This window comes from Felis catus, chromosome A2, assembly GCF_018350175.1.
Source record: "Felis catus isolate Fca126 chromosome A2, F.catus_Fca126_mat1.0, whole genome shotgun sequence".
NCBI classification, from domain to species: Eukaryota; Metazoa; Chordata; class Mammalia; order Carnivora; family Felidae; genus Felis; species Felis catus.
In genome coordinates, this window is record NC_058369.1 from 82,879,939 (window position 1) to 82,901,546 (window position 21,608).

The 21,608-nt window shown below is 36.8% G+C and overlaps 1 protein-coding gene and 1 long non-coding RNA gene across 13 annotated transcripts in view; one reads left to right on the forward strand and one right to left on the reverse strand.

Annotated features, from left to right (window-relative positions):
* The window catches only part of MAGI2 (membrane associated guanylate kinase, WW and PDZ domain containing 2), a 1,363,649-nt gene that overhangs the window by 240,618 nt on the left and 1,101,423 nt on the right, over positions 1–21,608 (reverse strand). For all 11 annotated transcript variants that reach the window (XM_045053218.1, XM_045053217.1, XM_045053215.1 and 8 more), the window contains one exon: positions 2,386–3,024. In XM_045053218.1, the coding sequence (XP_044909153.1) occupies positions 2,386–3,024 (639 nt within the window). The remainder of the gene's footprint in view (positions 1–2,385; positions 3,025–21,608) is intronic.
* Positions 1,351–16,499, forward strand: LOC109497441. Of its 2 annotated transcripts, none has more exons than XR_002153638.3 (2): positions 1,351–1,513; positions 12,922–16,499. It is a non-coding gene; the product is annotated as an uncharacterized LOC109497441 (long non-coding RNA). The 2 variants fall into 2 exon arrangements; XR_006594841.1 differs by lacking the exon at positions 1,351–1,513 and adding an exon at positions 2,946–3,059.

A 21,608-nucleotide genomic window follows, 5' to 3' on the forward strand; every position in this document is an offset into this window, starting at 1 on the left:
GAATTATACAACAATGGTGTGTGTTAAAAATGAATTATACCCTAATAGCCAAGATATTTAGAGCAAGACATTTATATTAAACCTACTACAGATATTCATGGATATGCTAGTTATGTATACAAAATTTCTGAAAGTTTCTATTCAAAAAACATGTTTGCCTCTGAGAAAAGAACTGACAGTCTGGCACAGGAAAGAGAATTACTTTTCATTGTATACCCTCCAACACCGTTAAAAAAAAATTACACCATGTATATTATTGCTTTAGAAACTAAAAATCCTAGTAAATTATTAAAACAACCACAGTTCTGATCTAAGGACACAGGCATGCAAATTTGCTCTTTAAGGTCTATACTTATCTGAATGAGGCTATAAGCACTTATGAGTAGCCTATAATAAGATAAAGCCAATTTCATCACAAAACATGGTGTTAGTTCCTAATAATTTCAGACAGCTGAGTGCAAATTGTGGGAATTTGGGGAAACACGAGAGGTTTCTGACTAGAAATACTTTAAGCATCCCTGGGTACTGCATTCCATAGGTGATTGTAGGGGCCACAAAATAAAAAAAAATTCCTCACCCCCAAACACAAACAAAATGCAAAGAGAATGTAACATGCTGGAGGACTAAATGAGAGGTGAAGAAAATAGGGGGAAAGAAAGGGCAAGAATAGGGTTGTCTAGCAGGGAGCGGGCATTTATACATACATAGATGATTTCAAAATACTTCCTCCTGCTATGCCAAGCCTTTAAAAAAGTCAGTACTTAATGATTTGTACACAAACTTGTTTCTATAAATCATATGCTGGATATAGTGCACAGTGATTTTCAGTATACCTTTTAATATCAAGAACCTGTTACAAAGATTTGCTTTTCAATTGCACTCTATGAAGATACGGCTATTTAATTAAGAATATTGGTTATAATCTTACACAAGCAGTGGTAGAAATGAAAATACACTGTCAATATTTAGTTATCAAGATTCAAGTGCTATTTTGTAACAATGCCTTAGGAAGGTCAAATTTAAGACTTCTGCTACCATAATTTCCCCTTTTTAATATAGGAACATAATACTTTGCATACCGTCGCTCAAAAATGCTTAGTATTTGATGCCCATTTTCACACAAGGAATCAATAATGTAAATATTTCCTTGAAGTGGAAACACCTGCAGAGAGGGCCAAATAAATCATAAAAGGTGCTTCTTTTCAAGCTTTGACTGCTTTCATTTGCATTTCAAACCGACAGGGCTTTCATGCTGTTTTTAGTGCTCTGAATAGACAATCACATATGTTTGCCACACATGTGTTCTTCACGCATGAGTTCCTTGCAGTACTGCCCCTTCTGACCCACCCTTGCTGTAGCTTCAAAGCTCACTTACACTCAACAGACATTTCATGAACACCTATTGTGGGTCATTCGACATGAAGAGCAGGACCACCATTGTTATTTTCATCACAATATAACAGATGAGCCTTCTGAGGCTCTTGGACATTAAGTATCCTAAATCCCAGAACTGGTAAGTGGAAAACCGGGACTTAGCCTGAGACTTTTCTTTTATACTCTATTTTCAAGAATCCTCCCTATCTGTAGCCCCTCCCTTCTTTCTCTCCCTAGTTTGATAATTAAGAGCAAAGTAGCACAGAAATGAAGGAGGGGCCTTCTGCGTGGCCCCATTCTCTCCTCCAGAAGGTAGAAAAGAAGAAACACCCAGGGCTCAGAGATCCTACCATGCTCCTCACTGCTCCGATGTTCATACTTCACCTAGAACACCCAGCCCAGAACTCCAGCCCTAACCCTGTTCCATAACTTTCTTCCCAGGTCATGGAGGGCACCATGAGTAATTATCCATGTGGTAGTGAAAGAAGTGTCCTATGCATCCCAATTCACAACTCTAAAAAGATTTTTCTGCAACAATCAGTTTCCAATGGTTCTTATGGGGATTATCAAGACTATACTTGAACTTGGAAAGGGTTGAACTAGCTAGCCTAGAATCCTACGCACAATACAGAATATTGGTTTGGTTGGAAGACTCAGATTTCTTAATTAAGTCAATGGAAACCCAGCCTGAGATTTCTACAATCGGTACATTAATGAACTTTTGGAATACAGCCCACTTATATTTGGGGATTCAATCTTTACCCTCCAAATTCATATTAAGGTAGATTTGTAAGACTGCAAGCACTACGTTTATTGTGTTTAATGTAAAATAGGAGAATATATATTCTAAAAATTAAAAAAAAAAACCATAGCTTCCTGGACTCTTTTCTCTTTTACTCTCTTAGAGTGTGTTCTCATTCAGCTCCAGAGAAACTTCCACTTTTATGATATTATTGTAAAGGTCTTACTATTTTACCTGCATATTTTATTGATTAGCCAGTGTTATCTTACCTCCTCGATGGATAATCAAAGAAGTCTCGCTTCCAATGGGACAGTCCTTAAGTATATCCACTACTTCTGTATGGCTCAGGTTCTGTACATTCTGCTGGTTGATCTCAACAATGAGGTCGCCTTCACACAGGCCAGGGCATCCCTGAATGTCAAGTATTTGTTTCACCCGCTGTCCTGTAGGACTATCGGCAATAGTGAAGCCAAAGCCCTGGGCACCTTTCACAATGGTTAAGGTCATAAGTTCAGCTTGGGTGGCCCCAGATGAAGCCATAGACACATTGTCATCATGGACGGGTGGTGGATACGTGCCATCTAGTTGACCATCCGCTGGCATTGAGTGCAAAGAATGAGGTGGCCGATCTGTTATATCTGGAACTGACTGTGAGGTCCGAGAAATGTATTCCAAATATGTTTCATAGTTATGTCTTCCATTGACCATCACTGGAGGTGGCCTCTCCATTATTGCAAGGGGTGGCACCATGCTGTTAGCAGGATCTTCAGGATCAAAGGGCAAAGGGTAGCCACGACACAACACCAGGTTGACACTTTGACCGATAGGAACAGACTGGAAAAGTTTGACTACATCTGCATGAGTGTGTCCAAGGACACAAACTTCATTAATATAGACAATGACATCACCTGCAAGGAAAAAAGAAAGAGATTGACAACATGAGGTAAGTTCAATTAAAGTTGACATAGAGAAATGGAATTATTTATGAGACTAGTAAAAGAGGCACTGTGTTTCTCAGTAAGCAGTGAGAAAATCAATTAGAATAATATTTAAATTCACCGTAGGTGACTCAAGGTTACAACAGGTCTGCCAACAAATACAATGATCAAATGACGAAAAAAAATCCTATTTGGTTATTCTTGGAGTTCAGAAACAGCTTTGTATTCAGAAAGAAAGGCTCAGGAAGAAAAGTTTAGATGAATTTGTGCCTTGAGGAAGCACACATTCTGTGCTTCTTTTTCATCATCATTTCCATCTTCAGTGCAATTCAGTTAATAGAATTTTCAAACTACTGAGAAGTGGTAGTCATAAGTTTTGGATGAAAAAGAAAGCCCCAGTATATATAGAGATAGAGACAGAGACAGAGACAGAGATAGAGATAGAGATAGAGAGAGACATATAACTTGTCTCAGTCAACTATTTTTCCTTTTTATGAAAGAGAAAAATATTTTGCCCACTTACTTTCTCCATCTACAGCAAGATGTAATTACAAAGGTCCCATGTATACAAGCAAGGTCAAGAACACAGGTTTTGGGACCAGGGATCTGGGTCCGTATCCTGGCTCTAGCTACTTAGCTGATATGTGATACTGGGCAAGGGACTTGCCTGCTTTGAACCACAGTTCCGCATTTGTAAAGTTGTTGTGAGGAGAATATAAGATAATGCAGGAAAAGTGCTTGGCATAGTGCCTGACACATGGTGAGTGCCCAAAAATGTGGACCACTATTAATATTACTGTTGCTAAAAAAGGATGGAGGGGATTGGGGACCCTGGCTTTCAAACAGGAGGCTGCCACAGGCTCATCCTTTGATGTTAGATTAATTATATTTCTGTAGATCATTTTTAAAAAGGCATTTGTCCTCTCTCCCCAGTGAACTATAATAGAGTTACAAAAGTCCACTGGTTAGAAGTTAACTTTATGAAATTCAAATGCCCTAAATGTTAATTATTCATTATAATGAACTCACTATTCACTATAATGAATAACTCTGGAAAACAATATTTCCTCCTTAAAATGCAGAAAAACATGCTTGTTTGAGATAATTGTTTAAATTTTCAATTATGTATGAATAACAGTTTTATATTTAGACAACTGTTCTATTATGGATTGATATTTTTATCCTTAAAAACCATAATATTTGAGAATTGAACTTGCAAACTGAGATTATGCCTGACTATGCTGAGGAGTATATGAGGAATAAAAAGACATGTTTTCATGGACTGTCAAATGAGTAACTCAGCAGACATTAATTTATCAGGATAATTCTGAAAGGGATAGTGTAAATGGCTAAGGATTTCATTCTGAGATATTCTTGCCCATCAAAATTGCAAACATCAAAAATGAAAAACACAGAGTTGAGTTTTCAGAGTTAAATACTTTTCTAGATTTTTTTAGTATCTGATATGAAATTACTCCACTATATGCATTCTCAAATAAATAATTCTATGAATAAAACATTCTTGAGTAAAATACTATCAGCAACATAGACTCAGTTAACACTCCCTCTTCCCGAATGCTAGAGAACTGTGTGAAGGTGCTAAAGATATAAAGACAGAAAAGCCATTTTCTGGATATCCAGGTTAGGTGTGATTCTAGAAAATGTCACAGACTCTGTGACTGGTGAGATGGAACTTCACTCTTCAAATTATGTCTATCAGAAAGGGTGTTGGTAATGGCTGGGATTTTGGAGCACGATATAGGGCTGAGTTGGGATGATCATCCTCCCCCTGCTGCTATGACTCCTCATTTGACCAGGGTGGCCGGGGACCCTGTGACATCATTTTCAACTGGCCTGGTCATCCCAGAGTCCCAGAGAGGTGTCTAACCCAGACAAACTTTTTTTCTTCTCTTTCCTGCCTCTTCGATTTTTAAGTTTTGATAATCTATTTTACACATTAGAAGGTTGAAAGAATAATAACTACCTGTGTACCACCATCCAACTTAATGAAGACAGCACTGCATATATTAGTTATGACCCTCCAGGTAGCACCCCCCTCCCACTTGTATTCACTTCTTGCCCTTTCCAAAGGTAGTCATTGTCCTGCTTTATTCACAGGTACTTTATGCTTTTATGACATATCCAGGTACCTGTAAATAATATTCCTTAATAATATTTAATCTCTAAATAATAATATACCCCCAAATATGGCTTTTCACATTCTAAAAATCATTGGAAATGGAATACATATTAATCTTCTATAATTTCCTTCCAAATGTATTTCTGATGTTTATCTATTTAATACCTTTACCTCTAGTTCATTAGTCTTCGTTGCAATAGAGGATTGGATGGCTATATCACTCTTTTATTAACATTTATCCATTTTTCTGTTAATGGATGCTGGGGTCTTTGTGAATTTTTGGCTATTTAAGGTTATTCTGCTAATAATCTCTTTCCATGGCCCTTGTGAATATAGAGTTTTTCTGAGATATGGACCTTGCCACAGAATTGCTGGGCGTAGACCACATGCTCTCTCTCAACTTTGTTACACAATGGCAAATGGCTCGCAAAATAGGTCAAATAGCTGTACACTCCCATTTTTAGTATATCAAAATTTTCACTGCTCCCTATCTGACACAATACTTGGCATTCTCAGGCTTAACTTTCATTGATCTAATGGGTGTGATCATGGTTTTAATTTGCATTTCCCAGACTGCTAGTAAGGGTGAGCATTTTTTACATGTTTATTGGCCATTTGGGTTTCCTCTTTAGTACATATCATTTCCTCATTTTTTTCCTATTTGGTTAGTCTTTTACATTTTTTTGTTTGTTTGTTTTAACACATTGACCGCTCTTCTGCCCATCTCCATTCTGGATCCAGTGTTTTTGGTAGGTTTGGGGGGCTGCACGGTATAGCTGACATTATATGGGATAGGGTGTCAGAAGACTTTGGTCTGATTTCCAGCTCCCTCACTTAAAATTAGCTGTGTGACTTTCAAAACTAACTTAAATCCTCTGTGACTCAGATTCTTCACAAGTAATGAGGAACAATAGTAATAGCAACTTCTTGTTCTGTGGGAAATAACAAATGAGATCATGCAGGTGACAGGGTTTGTAAGTTGTTATGCAAAGGATGATTGCCATTCCAGTAATTATTATCTGTCCTTGGTTATATCCTTCTCTAAAATCAGGACAGTCCCACCAAGATATTCCCACCATAGTCATAATCAAGACTGAGTATGAGTTTCTGAGTAGGCAGATCAAAGGTAGGAAGGTAACAAATGCCTCTAAGGCTTTCCCTAACTTTAATCACTGTTAACAACTCCCCAGCCCCCCAGCATGCTGTGCCAGAAATTCATAGGAGGAAAGAACTAAGCTCTGACGGTTCCCTGCCAGGTCTAGAGAGTAGTTATTTGAATTATAGTGATTAATGTTATCTATTTTTGAGTTTTAATGTGATCTTGCTATTTAGAAGTAGAATAAGAACTATTTGTGGTTCTCGGTAAGACTGCCTTTTAAAATTTATGGATCTTTTCCGCTCAGAGCAATTTTTCAAGTCATCAAGCAAGCAGTGATAAAGTGATATCTTTACGGAGCTACACAGAAGCTTTCTGAATGTAAAAGATGAGAGGTCAGTTATCACAGGATAAAACTAACAACTTGACAGTACTCAGCTGCTCACTTTAAAAAATGTATATAGATGCCTAGACATTGTGTCATGCCAAAATTGTTGTAGATGGATTTGTAAGCAAACATTTGCCTGTTCAGATAGAACTAATTGGGTAGGATATTTATAGACTTGCTGTATGAATGTCATTTACATGTTGTGAAATAAAAATATGAGCCACCTGGTATATGCCATCCGATGGTGCCATGCCAAATCCTGGGATAGACTGGGCTTCAGAGCACAGAAAGAGACGTCATTAGGAAAATTGGCTCTAGCTCAAGCCCCGTTGGCCTATTTAAGAGGGAGAATTGGAAAAGAGTCACTTGATTTCTCCCTCTCTCAATTCATTCTTTTATAAAATGGGAATCAAAATATCTCCTCCATTTCCTTTTTGCCATGGCTACTGTGAGAATGAGATCACCCTTGTGAAAACACTTTTAATTTTACCAAAAAAAGGTTCTTCACAAAAATAAAATGATGCATTTCTTTTGGCAGCCAAGCATGCATTTTCATTGCCATGTTGCCTGCAATGTTACATTGTTTCTTATATGGCCATTTACTTTAGGCCCTATTGAGGCCAGATGTCTTAGGGCTACTGACCTGGGGCCTATGGGTCAAATTTGATGTGACTGATGAGTTTGGTGTCCCAAATAGGGCTGGTCTCATAAAGACCTGATTCTCAGTTATGAGATTTCAAAGTACAAGTGAAGGAGACTCAGGCTGATGAAGCAGAAGTTTAAAATTGCTGGCCTGTATAAGAATGTGTTCCAAGATAACTGGTCTCTCTCTTAGTCATGGAAACCAAAATACAATATTGGATATCTCTTGGGTTCTTCATCATTTTGGATAAAATAGGGCACTTTTCATAGAGCATTTCTTAAAATGGAATTATTTTTGTACCTCTTTCTTCTGCTCCCACATTCGTTGAGTCACTGTAGTATGCCGAAACTTCCTTTTTAGCCTCTGTCACTTACCACCTGCTGTCTACCTTCCTTAACCACCATCTTGGACCAGACTAGACTAACTTACTTCACATTCCATTCACATCCTGTAGTCATGGAAGTTCAAAATACTCAATCTTTAAACGTGTTGGTTAACACTCTTTACCAGTAGGCTTTCCAATTTATTTTTGTTTTCACTACCCTATAAACTTCCATTCTGTGATGCTGGTGTCTTTGCTGCCTACAATCTACAACTTGCTCCATGCCTTTTAGTTGAAGTCTGCTATTCCTCTACCCTCAGGGGCACTTCCTTTCTGTGTGTAACTCCATCTCATCTGATTCATTCCTTCCTCACCTCTTCAAAAATATCTTTCATTATTTTGCTCCGATTGTTACTATCTCATGTTACTATCTCATGTTACAATTTCATCTCTTGACTTTATTCTTCTGTGGGAGTTTTCTACCTGTTCTAAGTTTCCCCCCAGAAAATAAATACAGTAATATCACTATGTTGAGAACTCTTTAGGTATTTAGGATAAATTCCTATTGAATAAAGGATAGAAAGGTTTAGTCAGAGGAAAACTGGAGTAGGTTTATTTGCTAACTTTGCAGCCTTCATTGTTTCTAACTTCTGTTTTTCCTAAGTCATCTAAATTTTTGCTGAAAGACAATTCTCACCCACTACTCCCATCCCACCAATTACATGAATTCTGTATTGAAAACTTATTATTTTTTTGAGGTTCCTCTCCAGCTAATAAGATTTAACTGGCCTTCCTTTTCTGAATCTTGTGTGTTTGTGTTTTTTATAATAAAAATATATAATTTTACTGTAATAGGAAATTTTATTATAATATTGAAATTCATTTTCATTCTATTCTACAACCCTCCAAAACATAATATATTCTGAAATGTACTTTTGAGGGTGTGATACTCAACACTTCAATTAAATTGTAAATACTGGCCCTTGATATTGTTTATTCTCCCAAATGAAGCATTGTAGTATGTCAGATGGGCAAACAGAATTGAAGCTGGGTCTCCTTGGGTCACTCTTTGAGCAAGTCATTCAACATCTGTTTCCTCATCTATGAAATGGAGATAATGACAGCTGTTCTACCCTACCCTACAGAAAAGAGATGTCTGTGAAAATGTCCTATAAATGGTACAGAACTATTATGATGTTACATATATAAATATGTATGTTAAACTTTTAAACAAATAACTGATAACGAGTGGAAAATAAAAACATCTTAAGGATGAGAATAATACAATACAATAGTTCGAATCTTTAAAAGGAACCTGCTGAGGGGGGACTGGGTGGCTTAGTCGGCTGGGCATCCGACTTTGCTCAGGTCATGATCTCGCGGTCCGTGAGTTCCAGTCCCTCATTGGGCTCTGTGCTGACAGCTCAGAGCCTGGAGCCTGCTTCGGATTCTGTGTCTCCCTCTCTCTCTGCCCTTCCCCTGCTCATGCTCTCTCTCTCTCTCTCTCTCTCTCTCTCTCAAAAATAAATAAACGTTAAAAAATTTTAAAAAGAACCTGCTGAATTTTATTAAAGTATTTGATAGTTTTTTTGCAGACATTTGAGAGGACAGATATGTTCATCCATGTGACTGAATACACCATTTCCCAGCAAGGAAGACCAGTGACTCATAAAGTATCCTTGGATTCCTCATTCTTTTCTGGAATATAAATACAATGTGCTGTGGGTGTAGGGATCAGATAGTCTGAACTGTGTGGCAGTGGTGAGAGGTGAGGTGGTAGGTGCAACTTACAACATCCACATGTGTCAGTCTTGGCATAGTCTTAGTAATGTCACAAAGTGAGAAACATCTAGAGAGAAATACCCAAGGAAATAAATGGGCCTTTGTCTTATTTTCCCAGGTTCCTTGATGAATCTGTTATAGGGTTCTATGTCTCTTATTGCCCCAAAGTTTTTCTTTATACCTAAATCTCTCTCTCTCTTTTTTTTTTTTTTTTTTGCTTAAAATAAAGACTATTTCCCAGATTTCTGTTGTCATAAGGCAGACAACACCATTCTCTTGGAATAATTTAAAGCAGTTTCTAAAATTCCCAAATGGTCTCTTTAGAGTGATAGTTATAAAAATAGCCATTAATTGGAGGAGATCCCACCTTGGAAATTCTGAACCTTCCATGCTTCTATTGACTTTAAACATCTGTCTTGTAGATAGCATTACTGCAGGAATCCTCCCATTATGCAGAAATGCAAAACACAAATATTTAGGTTATGAAGGTATGAGAGTCAGTACAAAATGCCTTCATCAGAAAAGGATAGTTTATTAAATCTGATATGCTACATTTTAAATCACATTGTGAATGAAAATGAGGTGAATTCAGCTATAGCACTAACATAAGGCTCCAATAATGAATGTATGAATGTATGTATGTATGTATGTATGTATGTATTTATGTTTTACATTATAAAACCAAGTGTGGCATATGGAGAGAGCACTGACTTAGGAATCAGGAGATTTATGTTCTTATGCCAGTGATGTTAATAATTAGTGGTGTCAGCACATTTCTGGGTCTTAGCCCTCATTTATTCATTAATTTGTTCAGCAAATATTTACTATACTCAACGACTACTGACTCAGGCACGATGCTAATAAAGGGGAGACCGAACCAGATGATCTCTAAGGTATTTTCTTCATTCTGGAATTCTAAGACACAGGGTCTGGATCTCCCTCTTAGCTAAGTCTGCAGTTGGTTCCTTTCTTTGTTTTCCTACTTCCACCACCTGAGGTCAGGGCTTACCATCTCTTGTATGAACTTCTGCAACAGTCTCTTAGCTGGTCTTCCTGATGTCAGCAGGAAAGACAAGAGAAGGAGGAGAGGGAAGCCTAGCATATGGCATAATTCAGTGAACCTGTGGGATTACGGAGTTCCCTAATCCTACCCCGTACAGATTTCTAGGAGTACAGGGGATTCCTAATTAACTCCCCTTCTGGTCAGTATTGGCTCAGGAACCAAGAGAGTGTGACTATTCTGCAGGTCAAGGACATTAGTGTCAGTGGCTGCAAAGCTCAGCTCCTCCTCTATACTTTATTCTCTGATGTTTTTTCTGTTTCACGTCCTTCAGTGCCTGTTCACAGGAAGACAATAGAGTCCGAATTCTGTAGCATAGCATATTAGGATCTTATACGTTTTCACCATCTCCTGCCTCTTCCCAACCTACACTGTGTTTCACTTGCCCAAGCTCACAGCCATGCCCCTATACATCCTCTGTTCTTTCCAGCCTCCTGCTTCTCTCCATGCTTTGTCCCCACTAACAAATTCCTAATCACCCTTTGAGGACAGCTTCACCTTTTTGACCATCTTTCTGGCCACCTCCTATTGTGTTGGCTGTTAATTACTTCTCCCTGTGTGGCATTCCTCCTGACAGCTTAGTTCTTCAATCCATTTTAACCACATTAACAGCACCACGAATTTCTCTGACCATAGTGACTACCATTTTAATACATATAATATTTATCTGGCACTTACAAACCCCACCTTACCCAATTCTTACATAATCTGTATAAAATAGGCATTGTGACCTATACTTTCTTTATACGTATGAAAACTGAGCTGAGATGTTACATAACTTCTCTAAAGTCACACTAATAATTAGGTGAGATTTAAACACTGAATTCAAGACTTCTACACAAATGTTAAGAATTTCAAATCATGCGGGACAAGTGTTGACTCAGGCATTCTTTTGTGTACCTCAAATCATATCAGTAGGAACACTGGGTAAAATATCTTTAATTCCTGAATATGAAAATTGAGAAATGAACTGCAATATTCTTTTAATTAGTTAAGTTAGTGGAGGAAAGCGGTGAAGCAAATAATTGCAAACAGGGGAATCTATCGCAATCGCTCAGTCAGCTTCCTGTGGTCCCTTCAAAACAAGCTGCCTGGAAGAAGGCTTTGAGGATGCTGAGGCCGAGGGGTGATAGGGCACTGAAACTCCCCAAACTCAGTAACCATCGTGAAACATAAGCTCTACTAGAAATTATTTCAATAGCTGTGTGATCTTGAGCAAGCAGTTTCACTTTCTTTTCTTTCCTTTTTTTTAAGGTTTACTTATTCTTGAGAGAGAGAGAGACAGAGTGTGAGCCCGGAAGGGGCGGGGGAGGAAGGGGGCAGGGTTGGGGGAGGATGGGCACAGAGAGAGGGAGACAAAGAATCTGAAGCAGGCTCCAGGCTCTGAACTGTCAGCACAGAGCCCGATGTGAAGCTCAAACTCAGAAACCACAAGATCATGACCTGAGCTGAAGTCTGTCACTTAACCTACTGAGCTACCCAGGTGCTGGAGCAGTTTCACTTTCTGTAGTCTAGTTTCTGTTCATGTTAAATGTAAAAGTCAGAAAGCATCATGTCTAAGGTGCAGCTTGGGGATTATCTACATCTTGTGAGAATATGAAAAGCTCTCCTACTGCCCTCCCATAAGGCACTGGGAAACTTCTGTGGCACCATTAAACAGGTAAATGACAAGCTTCTGGGGGCCTACCCCAAGGTTCCAACAGCAGCCAGTGATTCCAACACTCTAACTATAGGCAGAAGGATACCAAGATGTTGGCATGGCCACTTATTTCTCAAAAGAATGAAATACTTCTTAATCCACATTTTATAATGTCATCTGTGTGACCCGGTGCAGATGCCTAATTAAAAGCTTGGTTGAAAAAAAATTATGCCTAATCAGCACACATCCAACAATTATTCCCTGGCAGATGTGAATTAGTCCAGCGAGCTATTTACATTTCCTTTGTGTTTGGCATTGTGTGGTAAGATCTATTTAAATACTTGCATTTTACTTTGTTGGAGAGGAGAAAGAAAAGAGAAATTTAAAAGCATTGATTATTTGCTGATTTGGCAAAGATGAAACAACTCTTCAGATTAAAACTATAAGTAAAGGCACAAAAAGAAAGCACAAAAGACTGGTTTTTGCAAAGCTCCAAAGAGCAGAGGCTTTCTAAATAGCTTTCTCACTTTAATTCGGTAACATGAAATGGTCAATGAATCTGTCATTTCTCTAAAACAATGTAATGAATTTTAAACAAACACAAAAAAGACCAACATGTTATCAGAGGAATCCTGTAAAATGAAAATTGGTTCTTGCATCGAAAGGGAACTTACGATTTCACTGGAAGAAAATGAAAATAAAAGAATTTAAAAATCTATATTAAAACCTTGGCAAGATGAAAGTTTATGAAAGCAAGATAAAAATGAAGTTTTCTTGTCCTCTCCTGTGTGTTATAGGTACAGATGAGGGCAGAGGCATCAAAGAAATATGCTCAATCAACACACAACCCTCCATGAAAACTCAAACTACAGAAGTACCTTGAAAAGAAGAGCAATTTTATATGAATGGCAAGCAACTCGCATGCTTACTTTCAAATAGCGTTAACCGTAGACCTCAAAGAGTATGGTTCTTTTTCACATAAGTGGCTCCTAGGGGCCAACATGGCATGATCATCACTACCTTCTGAACTTACTCCAACACAATATCAAATGGCTGTAAATCTTCCCCTGAACTGATGGGGGACAGCTGGCTGGGGGGGAGCCGGGAACTGTGTGTGGACCTGTTTTCCAACAGTTTACTCAACCCACGATTGTGGATTGCAAGCCATTCTGACTGAGCAAGAAAAATGAACAGCAAGGAGAGATGAAAAGGACCAGTGGATCCATTTCATTCAGACCACTGCCTCCTGCCCAACGGTTTCTAAGTGTTTGCTACCAACATGCACTTTTAAAAAAGGTAGAAGCAGTGTTTTTTTAGTTGGCGGAAAGTAGAATTTAGTTTTTGATGCTGTGAAATTGGTACTAGAATAGGGGGGAATAACTATTTCAAGATGCCAGAGAACATTTTGCAAACTTGTTCCCTTGAATTACTTTTGGAAAAAAAAAAAAGACTATCTGTTCCTGTGTGAGCTGGGTACTGTCTTGAGCATCCAGACTGAAGACAGAGGATGTCAATTTTGGGGCTGCTCGGCCAAGGAACTCTCACCCCTAGATCTTTATCACCCTGTATGGTATTTCTGGAAAGTGCTCTGACTGGTGCTTCCACTGCAAGCCCATCAACAATCCCTAACTGATACTGTAACATTAGATTATGTTGATCTACTCCTTCACTCCCTTCACGTGAAAAACTGCAGAGCCCCTGCTGCCTTGCTGAAACGAGGGCTGCCAGAATATTCCTCCCATATGGACTTCTGAACTGGTGCAGCATTAAGTTGCCGAGCTTCATAAAATGGCTGGCAGAAAGAACAAATGTGCCATGCTAAAAATGTGACTGTATATTGCATACACACGGGTCCAAGGCTTGGTGAGAGAGCCTTCTAACTTGTTAAGAAGAAAACAGACTTGGCAGATGTGAATCTTCACTGACAGACTCTGATCGTTCAAACTTGGACACTTTTATTTCCAATTTCAGTTTCTGAAAGAGCAATATTTTATACAAGTATCAAAAAGTCAGTCTGCTCATCGGGCCATATACACTAAAGATTGTCAATTGAAAACCCTCAAACACATGGAAAAGGGGAAGAAACATTTTTCTCTTGGCTACACTAAAATTTTGGAATCCAGAGAAAGATGGTTACTATCTCTTTGATTTAGGAGAAGAGAAAGGGAAATCAATATGGTCTTTTATAATATCAGACATCCAAGACTTCCTCCATAAGGGTATGTACCTTCCCACGACACCCTCTACGCCATACATTGTACACAGATTGTTTTGGGGATGAATAATGTCACTAGTCTAGGAGTTTCAGGGAAATATGCAGCAATTTCCCTGCAGATAATGGAGATTATTCTATTCTCAGATGCAGCAGACAAATGCACAGAGAAAAACAATATAATCCCCTGCTGTTCCCAATGTTACAATTATTATACCATACTAAAACTGATTGGAATAAGTTAGTGGAGAATCATCCTGGAAGATTTTAAACTGTCCCTCCTTCTATCACTCCCACTGAACATATATCTACATGAATAGATCCACGTGTCTATGTTACATCGCTCATCGCTCACTGAAGGGTTACAGTACATTTTGTATTCCAGCCAAATATAATTAACAATAAAGACAAAACAATGAAAATTTCTTGCTTTCTAAACCCAAATCTAGTAATAATTTTATAATTATACTATCAGCATTTTATATTTCAAGTTCTTGCAAACCAGACTAAAATGCAAGAGTCATAACCATATAGTCCCAGATTAATCAATCGAAAAGTAAAAGTTTTACATAGTGTCTTGATTTTTTTTTTTGGTTTAGATAATGCAAAAATAGTCCATTAAATCCTTTCTACTGAAAATATACATGGTTGGAAGTCACAGAGCAATGACTAAATTGGCTAATAACAATAGCTACTATTTATGTGCTAAGAATAATAAAACCGTGTGCCCCAAATTCCGCCAACTACTTTAGAGACTTAGTCTCATTTAATCCTTGAAATAACCTGGTGGAGAATATGCTAACTTTGTTTTGTAGAAGAAGTGGTCATAGCTTAGCAAAACTAAGTACCACAGTTGCAAAATATCAGAGCTGCCTCAGTCTCTATCATGTTTGGGGTTACTTTCAGGACAGTGTGCTAACTATATGCATTCTCGGTTATATAAATTCATGAAATTTCAAGATTCATTTCATCGATTTATTTGGCATTTCTTAAGACTTAGACTACAAGTTAATCATTTGGAATTTTGTTTACCCAATTTCACATTTTGACTGCCTGAATTGAACAGCTATTTTGGCATAATGTAAACATATGCGATATTTTACCATGACATACCAGTCCAGTTTTTATGCACAACTTGTAGCCTACATGAAGAAATCAAAATGATAGAATTATCTATATCTGAATAGGCTGACCAGGTGCCCAAGGGTAAAGGAAGTAAATCAAAACAAAATGTGGACAAAATGCCAAGCTACAAAAGAGCACCATTGGGAATACAACTTTGAGGTCATAAACATCTAAAAATACAGGGAAAAAAAAGAACAAAAAATAGTATATGAGATGCTTAAGCTTTGAAAATCTGGCTTTCATAAATCCTAAAAGGCTGAACTACTAGGAATAGGACTATGTATTCCAATTAACTGAAATCAGGGTTGATAATTTGAATGGACCCAAGTATGGGAGGGGCAATTAGCTCATTAGCTAACTGTAAAGCATCAGTTTCCTTAGGTCTAGAACACAGGGAGCAGATATTTAGTTGTTATTTTTTTTTTGTACATTGTATTTTCAATTTTAGTTACACAGACATGCTAACTTTTCTACATAAACAATAATCAATGATGGCTGAAGGCATGTAATTGTAAACCATTTCCATTTTGACTTCTACTCAGGAAACTGACACAGAGAAAGCATGAAGTTACACTTGATATCCATAATTACTGGCTTATGGAAGCAAGAGATCTAAGGATTTAGTCAATGAATAATATAAAAATACAGTCAGGAGATCATAAATATTTATTACTACATCAAAAGTCTGCTAGTAAATCTTTCAATAATTCCTTCAGCATAAAATACTTGAGTCAGGATATTGGAAAAAATATTAATTAAAATTCAGACTTAGCTCTGAAAAGATGGGAAATAAGAACTATATAAAATATTTTCTGCTACAAACTGTTTTATCTAATTTTTGCCTTGGTTTTATTTTTCCCTATGGGTTTGATTGTAGGTTCTTAAGTTTATTCACCTATTAAATTTGCAATTATCATGTTAAATCTGACAAGACATTTACCTGCTTTGTGAAGAAGGATTAAAGCTAAGAGGCAGAATTTTGCTTTTTGTAAAGGCAAATTGAATACAAAAATAAACTTCAGTACCTATTTTACTTAATTAAATGCTTTTCTTTGTTCAGCAAAAATGTTCTCATAAATTCTTTACTATTTTTTTTAAGTCCAGAAAGATGCACTAACACTATTTTTAACTGTAACTTTACTAATTATGGTTGATTAACTCAGTATGTGAAGAAGATAATTATAGTTATGACATATCTTGCATATTTTACATATACAAAATATCTTTATTTTTGATACCTTAAAAACTAGAGAAATGTTTAAAATGTTAGCTTTGTTATCTGTAAGAATCATTGGCATAAGTGAAAATTCATGGTAGGAGAGAAGGTAAGTAATGATTTGTAAATTCTAGTAGATGGGGATGCTTGCAAACACAGAGGTGAGGGGCTAGAGATAAAAGTTTTGGAGCCATGATCATAGAAACCTAGGTCCTAAGCTTTCACTTCTGATTTCTTTTGTTATTTCTCTATGGATTTTGTATTTAAAATGATTTCCAACCTCAATTCTTTAAAAAAAATTTTTTAATGTTTATTTATTTTTTGGGAGAGAGAGAGAGAGAGAGAGAGAGCGAGTGGGGAGGGGCAGAGAGAGAGGGAGACAAAGAATCTGAAACAGGCTCCAGGCTTTGAGCTTTCAGCACAGAACCCGACGCGGGCTCGAACATGTGAACCATGAGATCATGACCTGTGCCAAAGTCACTGCTCAACTGACTGAGCCACTCAGGTGCCCAAATCTCAATTCTTTTATTCGGCAGCAATTAGTTAGTTCTTCTATTTTCAGTAACTTAACTATTAATTAGAGTTTTACATCAGCATGGGTTAACCAGTGTAACTCACATCAGGTTAATGCATTTTTAATCATAATACAATAATTTTGATGTTTTAGTATGCATTCAATAAATATGTGGTCCCTACTATGTACTCTGAGAAGGGCCCAGCAGATACAAAGATGCATAAGACTTAGTCCCTAACCTTAAAATACTATTAACTGTAACTCAAAGTGGCAAGGAAAACTAGCATATAGTTACAACGGATAAATGCATGATTCTTTTTCAGTATTTCAGTGAAATTTTAAAAATAAGTGGTGCTTACTAATAAGCAGTGCTCACCAAGGTACCAAACAAAACAAAATTTTAAAAAATGAGAAAAATGCATATCCTTTCTCTTTGGAGTAATGTAGAAAACAGCTATCCTCATTTCTCATTTAACTAGTGGGCATCTAGTACAGCATCAACACAGAATAAGGGATCAAGGACATTTGCTGAAGGCAAAGATTTGTAGCCATGCAATATCTTAAACTATGAGCTATCCAAAGAAGAGCTATCTAAAAGTGCAGTGAATTTGGGAAATAGTGTTAGACGGGGAGGGGTACTTTCAGGGAAGTACCGATTGAGGAGGATGAAGATTGGGGTGGTGGTCAGTGACTGGGACAAGGAAAGACAAGGGAAGTGGTCTCATACTTATTAGTTGACTTTTGCTCTTTTACTTATTTAATACCGCATAAACCTTGCACAAAAATCACATTCTTTGGATCGATCATAGTTCCTCAGTTGTGGGATTATTTTCCTATGGACTCAAATTGTGCCCTCACACATCTCGGTTAAACACAAAGATACAGCTCAGGTCAGGATAATTTAGATTAGATACAGCCAAAAAGTATTTGCCTAGGGGATGGTTACAGGCATCTCAAGTAGATAAACTGGTTTGTAAGGCTTTGTGGGTAAATTGTGACAGACCATGCTGTATACTGTGTGCATATTTATATTTGAATTCTCTTATTCTCTCACTGTCTTAGACACAGTCTTATTTACCTGTTAAATGTTACACATTTATTGCATTGTGCAATCGAGACATTTATTTAATGTTGGGCTAACCTGGTTATTTTCCGATGAAAGATGAAAAATCATTGTTCCTGAGTTTTAGCATGCAGAAAAGGTTATATTTTTCATTAATTTCCCCTATTTATGGTCTGCTAACATGAATTAAATACAATAACTAGTCATTGGCTTTTAAAATATCACTTTAACTGAAGTCTTTTGGGTTACCCTGCTGAAACAGATTTACTGCTATTAGGCCTATTACAGATGCTATGAGCTATAGATAGCAATAACCACTTTGGAAGAGACATGTATTCCATAGAAGACTCTGATCCATTATTTAATCAATTATGTCAGTAAAGCTCAACCTGGACCAGGATTCTATAAAATAATTGCATAGCCATTCTTTCCCCTGCGAACAGGAGGGTATTGCTTTTATACAATTTAAAATATCCTGTCAGAGAAAATACAAAATTTAAAGTCACTTATTACAGACATGACATGCTAATGAGAACATTTAAAAGCAGTGCTCAGGCAACTCAGCCGCCATGCACTTCATAATTTATAGGTATATTTTATTTATTCAGGTTAATAAAGGATGTGTTTGACATATTATCAGACTGACCTTGTTTCTTGGCAAATACTGTCTTAAAGTCTCTAGAGCTAATTCCATTGCCAGACATTCCTTTCAAGGACGGCTTGTTATTATTCTCTTGGAAACAATTAACAGACTGTCGTGCAGAATAACATGTACTTTGTCCTGAAATTCTTTATTGAAAAAGGCCCCCCAAACAAAGTGGTTTCAAACTTTGACTCTTGAGACTCTTAATTTGAGAACTTTTTTCTGTACTTAAGTTTTAGAATATTCAAATATTGTGCTGACACATTGGGCTGAGCAAGCCATTTTAAAAGGAAATGTAGATCGTATCTTAAGTTAGAGCTAAGATTCAGCTTAACTTTCTACATTATTTCCATTGATGTCTACTGGACAATGAGATCTGATGCTCAATTTGACATGAGTATCAGTGCAATCATCATAAAAGATGCACTTTGTTTAATATTTAGGATTTATTAAGGCTGCCAATCAAACAGAGGTATTACAGATTTTCATTTTTTTTTTATCAACAAGGCTTAAAATCAACAGGATTTTCTAGCTAACTATTTTAATTGATCTAGCTTTATCAAATCATTACACATTATTTTATTTTAGAATATAATTTCATTTAGGTCATAAAATCCTATTAAAGGGATTATTATAAAATGAATTTATTTAGTACTTAAGTACAGAGCTTGATTAGGAATTGTGTACAGAAAATTATATATCGCAAAGTCCCTCTTTTCTAAAGTGTGTAGTCAAAGGCAAAGGTCAGCAAACATTTTTCTGGGAAAAGCCAGAAAGTAAATATTTCTGGCTTAAAAGCTATGTGATCTCTGTAGCAACTACTCAGCTCTGCCATTACAGCACAAAACCAGTCACAGACAATATATAAACAAATGAGTTTGGCTGTTGCCATAAAACTTACAAAAACAGGCAGCGGGCAGAATTGCCCAGGTTGTCATAGATTGCCAAACTTTGTCCCAAGGGAAGGTCATGCCACAGTACAGCATTACTCACTGGCCTTTGGAAACAGTTTGCATACTCCAGGTGGTATCAGAATCAAGACAGGGAAAATTAAAGCTAGAGAGTGTCAACCACTAAATGGGCTTAAGTCTCCAGGACACTAATTTTATTATACAGTTGTTCCAGCACCATCATATACACTCTATCTAATACTTTTCCACATACTATATTTTATCAGGATAATTATTATGCCTATTTGATAGAATAGATATTTTATAGAATAGGTAAATTGTTTTGAGCAATGATTGTTGCTCAAAGCAGTTAAATGGTACCAGACTCATATCTTGTGATTCCAAGTATTCCAAATTTATTCTTCTGAAAGAACTCACCATGATAATTCTTTAAGAAGTGAGAGTGAATGGGAGAAATCTTGGAAAATGAAAGCCAAGCAGTTGGCCCATTTTTTTTTTAAAGAAAAAAGTGTTTCTAGAAATCATAAATAGGCAAGTAAAATTTGTTGCTCTTTTAGAACAGATTATTAGAAAAACTGTGCATGAGCCTTAGAAAAGAAATGGATAATTGCTAGCAGCCAGGATGGGTTGACTAAAAATTAGTTTTCTTTTTTTTTTTAATTTTTAATGTTTATTTGAGAGAGAGAGAGAGAGAGAGAGAGACAGACAGACAGACAGCAGGGGAGGGGCAGAGAGGGAGACACAGAATCAGAAGCAAGCTCCAGGCTCTGAGCTGTCAGCACAGAGCCCGATGCGGGGCTCGAACTCACAAACCGTGAGATCATGACCTAGCCGAAGTTGGAGCCTTGACCAACTGAGCCAATCAGGTGCCCTAGTTATTCTCACATAACCTGATTTCTTCTATGATATGAAGTTATTAGGACAGTTCCACAGACATGGAGCATTATGAGTTAGTAAGACATTTAACAAAAAACCGACGGAAATAAGTTGGAGAAACATAGCCTGGAAAATACCTCAGGATAGTCTATGCTTGTTGATTTTTAAAAACACTTTATTGAGGTACAACTGACATATAAAAAGTGGTACATATTTAATGTATACAAATTGATAAGTTTAGAGATAACGATGCATCTGTGAAACCATCCTCACAATCTATGCCACAGACAGATTTATCATCTCCAAAAGTTTTCTCCTTATTTTTTTTGTGTACAGAAAATTATTTGTTATTATTATTTCTTTTGTGAGAAGAACATTTAACATAAGTTCTACTCTTTCAGCAAGTTTTTAAGTATACAATATGGTATTGTTAATGATAGGTTCTATGCTCTATAGTAGACCTCATTTGGTATAACTAGAACTTTGAATGCTTTGACTAATACGTCTCCATTTTCCCCTCTCTTCAGCCCTGGCAACCACCATTTCTAGTTTTTGAATAGCAGAACCCACATAAATTGATAAATGGATTAACATCGCCATGCCATTGGATGGACTCTAAGTGTGACTGAATTTAATACGTGTGTGTATCTCTCTATCAACATATCATACATGAATGAATAATAAGAAATATGTCCATTAAATATATAAATTATAAATATGGGAGAAATCAATAAAAATTAGAAAGGATCTTAGATTTGACAATGCAAACTAAAACTGGCAGATAAAATTTTATAGTTATAGGTATAAAAAAGTTGAGTTTATATTCAGAAAAAAAAAAAAGGAAAGGAGCAGAAAAAATGACACCCTTGAAGGATGTCAGATAAAGGTCACAAGGAAGAAGATTTTGATTTAATTTAAGAAAGA